General features: G+C 35.6%; 1 protein-coding gene across 1 annotated transcript; it reads left to right on the top strand.

Annotated features, from left to right (window-relative positions):
• Nucleotides 1–2,093: 2,093 nt before the first annotated feature.
• On the top strand, nt 2,094–3,343 carry LOC109237780 (ethylene-responsive transcription factor 3). Its single transcript, XM_019404151.1, has one exon. The coding sequence runs from the start codon at nt 2,344–2,346 to the stop codon at nt 3,019–3,021; it is 678 nt and encodes a 225-aa protein (XP_019259696.1). The 5' UTR covers nt 2,094–2,343; the 3' UTR covers nt 3,022–3,343.
• The last annotated feature ends 3,312 nt before the right edge of the window (nt 3,344–6,655 follow it).

The raw sequence follows: 6,655 nt of genomic DNA, 5'->3' as shown, positions 1-6,655 counted from the left end.
GAGATGCATACTAGTTGTACATAGACTAAGCTGAGGGACCCGTGTGTAAAGATTAGAAAGTTTTGTCCTTAAGGGAAAAACTGTTAAGGCAGTTAGAGGTGGGCTGTTATAAAAGGCCCACCCTCACGTGTATTTGTCTTCTTCCTAAGAGAATAACAGAGCTTCTTCATCTCATTTCCTCTCTCTATCTCTACTGTAAATTCTCACTCAGATTCACTTGCATGTTGTATTATTGTGTGGATTCAATCGATTTTATCAGTGTAAAAATTTGTAAAACTAGTAGAAATCATTTTTTTAGAATTTAAAAAACTCATCACAAAAAACTATCGAAAATTTATCACTATTTATAGCCAAAAAGTATTTTTATAATATTTTTGAAAAAAAAAGTGAAAAAAACCAATGATCAAACGGAAGGTAGTAGTACAAAATTAGAGCCCGTTTGGACATACAAATTTTTTCCTTTTTTTCAAATTGTTTTTGAAAACAATGTTTGGTTGTCCCATTCTTACCAATTTTTTCTTTTTCACTTGAAAATCCTTTTTCAATTGAAAATGGGAATTTGCTAGTGTTTAGTTTTACAAATTTACCTAATATTTTTAAAATTTATAAAACGACCCCATCAATTTTTCATCTTTGGCAGATACATCTTTGACGACTGATGGTGGAACATCAGTCCTAATTGATACTGAACTCTGCCTACTGGAAATTTGATTATATGGTTATGAGAAATATGTGGCTACGCCTGCTTTGGCACTTTCTCTGTGTGTTAGTAGAATTAGAAAATGTGATATTGATTTTGCATCTTCTGTGTATTGCAGTAAAGCAGAATATGATAACATTTAAACACTAGCATTTTGATTGTTTATTTCAAATAGGATAATTAAATTGGGGTGGTTTTGATATTTTTGACAAATTATGGGGTATAAATCATGTTTTATAATTTTGAATAAAAAGACATTCAAATATATTGCAAAAATTATAACCAAACACAACTTCATTTTCGGTTCAAATTTTAGTGAAATTCCAAAGTTGATTTTTTTTCTTTCCGAAATTCATATCCAAACGCCTGCTTAGAATCACGATCTTACATTTGATTCCTTAATTTTCGTCGGTCTTTACTCTTTACAGACAAATATATGAGATAATTGTGAAAGCAAGCATCATTCTTTGACAAGTAGTACAATGAAATATGGTACGGATCCAAAATTTAAAGTTAACGGAATCCTACAACTATTTTAAAGTTAATATACAATAGTTTATGAATTTATAATATAATATTTAATAAATTTCTTAGTATATATATATAAGATACGGACAAAAACTATGGGTTACGCTGAACCCGATCTTCATTCTTTGGATCACCCGGTAGTACTAACTTGTAATCTAAACTGCATCTTCCCAACTTACGTGCTGATCTGTTTGTTTTATTTGCAACAATTACAAGTTGTACAAAATCTAGAAGGCTAAAAACTTATCTAAATAACGGTGTATATTTATCTACATATTAATTTCTATTACTTATTTTTTATTAAATAACATATATGATCATCTCATCAACTTTTATATATACTCCCAGTTACTGTTTCCACGTAGCTTGATAAAAGGGTGCCAAGTAGCTACAAAAGAAGAAAGTCGTAGTACTCCATTTATTTCACCAACTACATGTACAATCCATATTTAATTCAATTTTTATTTATTTTCTTCCATACAAAATTGCAAACGGTACCAACTTTAATAATTTGAAATTTAAACAGAATGTTCTATCATTATTGCAGTAACAACTCCGGCCTACATAATTTTGAAGTGGGAAAAAAAAAAGAGAAAAGGCGAGGACTATTATGTCATTTGAATGTCCCTATTTGGTGCATAGCACTAATAAAGAAAAAAATAAAGGACTCAGCGCGAAAAGTAAAGGAAAGAAGAAGCAAATGGGTCAAAGACAAGGTAGAGTTCTCGAGAAAGCCAAAACTCACCCACCTCCCCCCTAACAAAACCCATTAATTATTTTTCACCCCCTCTGATTTTTTTTCTCTTTCCTTATCAATTTCTCACTTCCCAAAAAATTAAAATTCACAACACCCTAGAAATAATAATAAAAGGAAAACAGAAAAGAGAAAGGAAAAAAAAGGGAGAGAGGGGCTCTCTCTTTCTCTCTACTTTCCTTCACCCAAACAGACCACAAACAGTAGAGAGAGAAGTTGAGTTTTTAGAGAGAGAAAGTTAGAGCTTCTGATCCTCATCTCTTCCATGGCTTTATTCTAGTCCTCTCTTTATATCCCTTAATATTTATTTTTCATCTCCAAAAGGAAAAAAAATCTTTTTTTTTGAACCATTGGGTCGACCATGCGGAGAGGTACAGCAGCGGCGGCACCGGCACCGGTGGCCGGAGAACCAAACGGATCTGGAGGATCTAAAGAGATAAGGTTTCGTGGAGTCCGAAAAAGACCATGGGGAAGATTTGCGGCGGAGATCAGAGACCCTTGGAAGAAAACTAGGGTTTGGTTAGGTACTTTCGATTCTGCTGAGGATGCCGCGCGTGCTTATGACGCCGCAGCGCGTGCACTTCGCGGTCCTAAAGCCAAAACTAATTTCCCTTTACCTTATGCTCATCATCACCAGTTCAATCAAGGGCTTAACCCTAATAACGATCCGTTTGTGGATTCACGATTTTACCCTCAGGATAATCCGATTATTTCGCAGAGACCTACCTCGAGCTCCATGAGTAGTACGGTGGAGTCCTTCAGTGGACCACGACCGCCGCCGGCGCCGCGGCAGCAGACAACGGCGTCTTACAGAAAGTATCCGCGGTCGCCGCCCGTCGTGCCGGACGATTGCCATAGCGACTGTGACTCGTCGTCTTCCGTCGTTGACGACGGCGACTGTGAAAAAGAAAATGACAATGACAACGACAACATAGCTTCTTCGTCTTTCAGAAAGCCGTTGCTTTTCGATCTAAACTTACCTCCGCCGATGGATGACGCCGGCGCCGACGATCTTCACTGCACAGCTCTATGTCTTTGACGAAATGATGGTTTTATCTACCTGTCATTTAAACCATTGGCTTACCTAGTTTTTTTTAATTTCTTTTTTTTTTTGGGTGGCGGAGGAAAGCATGTGGGATAAGAAAAAAAAAAAAGAGAACCATAGAGTTATGGCTAAATTATGTCTGCTATGAGTCATCATCTGTTGTTGGAAGAGAATTCACTTGTTTAATTTACTTCTCATATTTTATATCATGGGATTTCATGTTGGATTGATGGACCAGTGTGTATGTCAAATTAGTTCTTATTGCGTGTTTTAAACTCCTATGTTTGGGTTGAAATAGTATTTATTTATATATTGACATGCAAGATTAGAAGGAAATTTGGGATCTTTCTGTGCTGTTATTATATGTGTATGATGTTATCTATTCCCCTTTCGGCTTATGTAACAAGTGAGACTTCATATGATCAAATATTAGTATTCGTGGTTACTTGTTCTATATTCTTCATATAATGCTTATTTTTCTATATGGATGTATTTTCTTTGCCTTGAACACCTATAGTACTTTTGAAGTGTTGAATTTTACTAACACTGAGATGGAAATTGACTATTACCAGTTCCCCTGCTATTTGTTATAATGTGAAGTTTTTTATATTCATTTAGTTTCATCTGGGAGCAGCTGTGTGAGTGTAGTGATGGTTATTTGATGGAGTGGGATCAAAAGATCATATCAACTATAATCTGAAGCTGGAGTATCGATGATTGGAATTTTCGGTTTAATTTTGTTTTCTAGCTATGCATGAATATGAATTAACTGCTGCTTTTACCTGAATATGTACAGCATTTTTTTTGATATAAGCATTTGAAGCATTAGTAGTTGTAGTAAGACTGGGTTCTGATGCAGATGGTGTTCAGCTTGTAATGTATTCTAACTTGCTTGCAATTGTAATTGGTGTGAGTATTTTGCATTATACTCTATATGGTTACACAGAGACTTTTCCTGTGCATGGTTTTCTGTGGTAGCTGCTCGGAACCTGCTTGGACTCTTTAGCTCATGTCATTAATACGTAATTATGGAGATCCCTTTTTGTTTATCTTGATGTCTATATTTACACTTAAATTGTTCTTATAGTTCTTATTAATGCAGCTACTCACGCCATGCAATAGCTTTTAACTCACTTTGTATATTCTCTCAGATGAACTGTGGTGGATTCTGTTATCTCTTCTTGTGTGTCATGCTTGAATTCTTCTTGTGTGTCATGCTTGAATTCTTCAGATCATGTCATTAATATGTAATTTAGAGATTCTTTTTTGTTAGCGTCAGAGTTAATATTGTTCTATAGTTCTCATTAATGGAGCTACTTGCGAAGTATACGTGTTTGTAAATGTGAATGCCGTATGGCATGCCATGCAAATATTTCAGAAGATCTAATGGATTCTGTTTCTAGCTTATGCCCTGTAACTTGTTGTATCTTCTTATGTGTTATGCTTGAATTCTTCCGATCATGTCATTAGTACGTAATTATGTAGATACCTTGTTGTAGGTTGATGTGTTAGTTTCCTTAATATTGTCCTTAATAGTTCTCGTTAATTAATGTAGCTACTCGCAATATATACATGTTTCTATCTGTGAATGTTGTATGGCTTTCCATGCATAGGCAAAGGATTTCATTCACGTTGTAAGCAAATTTCATAAACAAATTCTCTAATAAATTATGTATCTCGTGTCCTGTAACTAATTATCTCTTCTCGGGTGTCATGCTTGAATTCTTTAGATTCAGAGAATCCCTTTTAATTAGCTTGACGTCTGTAGTTACCTTAATATTGTCTTGTACTTCTCATTAAAGCAGCTGCTTGTGAAGTATGCGTGTTTGTATTTGTGAATGGTGTATGGGATGGCTTTTCATTGACATAGTGAGCAACTAGCACTGAAAAGAAGTGTTCTCTATTAAATTCTGTTACATTCTTATGTCCTGTAACTTGTTATCTCTTCTCTGGTCTTACGTAGAGTAATCTCCGTATTGTAGTCTTGATCCATCTTGGAGAGGAACCCAGAATCTCTAGCATTGGTTAAGGGTAAGAAACATACTAGTTGCCCATGTTTGATTTGGATGTTAGTGATGGCGTATAAGGTCAACTATATAACAGTGGTGGTATCCGAACCACCTTGCGCATACTTGGACTATTTCACTAGTTATTTACTTTCTCCATTCCAATTTATGTGAACCTGTTGAAATTTTTTATTTTGTGTCTCACACAACTAACAATAGTTGTGTGAGGCTTCTTTTTTGTCTCACAACTGTGTGGTCCCAGAATTTTGTGGACCCAGATGTGTAAGAGATGGGTCCACAAATATGTGAGATAAAAAGAGGACACAAAAAAAAATCACTCGAACCTGTTTGATTGGACACGAAATTTAAGAAAAAATAAAACTTTTTGAATTTGTGGTCCTAGACAAGTGAAAAAGGGGTTCAGAGTATTTGTGTGGTTATAAAAGCTTCTCATTAAGTTTAAGCTAAATTGTTTCAAATTTAAAAAGTGATTATTCTTTATTAAACGGATCAAAAAGGAAATAGGTTCACATAAATTGAAACGAAGGGAGTAATTCCTATACCAGTATAGTAACTTTGTCCATCAAACTTTAGATGAGTAGGTCAATTACATGATAGCGATATGGAGTAATATATTAGCCAGACTGGTGTTGCATTGAAGTTTATCGTCCTTGTTAGAAAATTGAGCAGAAACTTTGTAGTAGTCAGTAGGTTTCTTAATTTGTTCATTCATGTGCATGTTGATTTTCGGGAGTGCACAGTGGACATATCCAACAAATGAAATACTTGTTTAGGGTTCCTCCGCATCAGATCATTAGATGCAAATCAAGGCAAAAATAACGAAGAAGGAAAGTGAAGTCGCTAATCAGATATGTCCTCTTAGATTGAAATGGAACACCTCTCCCCATGGAGAAATTTGCTTTTACTTTAGAAGGAAAATCACTTAGCAGATTCTTAGACATGGAACCTCTTCCCTTATTTACGGGCTTTTGCTATGAAGCATCAAAAGTTCAGAACCCACTGGTGCAATTGCCCAATGGTTAGTAGGCCAGCTCCTGTAAACTGAAACTACACTTGAAAAATTATAAGCAGATTTGCAGATAGGGGCGGATTTAGGGGGCAAAAGGGGTTAATCCGAACCCCCTTCGCCGAAAAATTACATTATATATATATAGGGAAAAATTTGGTTTTTACCTCTATATATTAAGTTTTGAATCCCCTTAACACAACCCAAAAGTGTAGTTTAGTGGTCAAGGGGTTCAAAACCTTCATAAGGTCATAGGTTCAATTCCAACTAGCTACAAATTTTTTGTTTGAACCCCCTTCGTGGAGATCCTGCTTCCGCCACGGTTTGCATAGATGACACAAAGTTCCGTATGTAGGACCTCATTTCCTTTTCAAAGCCATGCGCTACAGTTTCGCTTCCGTATTAGCCCAAATCTTGTATTTATATTAAAATGATTACTATAAAAATTTATTTGAACACAGTAAACTGTCTTTTTTTTTTTTAAATCAGAACTCATAAACTCAACATTCTAACTCTGACTAAATCTACCTGCACAAGCGTTTTCCCCCCCCCCCCCCCCCCCCCCCCCTCCTTGTGAAGGTTTAACCCTTTCTCA

The sequence above is a fragment of the Nicotiana attenuata genome, unplaced genomic scaffold (assembly GCF_001879085.1).
Source record: "Nicotiana attenuata strain UT unplaced genomic scaffold, NIATTr2, whole genome shotgun sequence".
Lineage (NCBI taxonomy): Eukaryota > Viridiplantae > Streptophyta > Magnoliopsida > Solanales > Solanaceae > Nicotiana > Nicotiana attenuata.
This window is presented reverse-complemented; position numbering and strand designations above follow the sequence as displayed.

What these genes read in the sequence shown, in the direction of transcription:
- LOC109237780 (XM_019404151.1), top strand. Translation starts at nt 2,344, where the DNA reads ATGCGGAGAGGTACAGCAGCGGCGGCACCGGCACCGGTGGCCGGAGAA.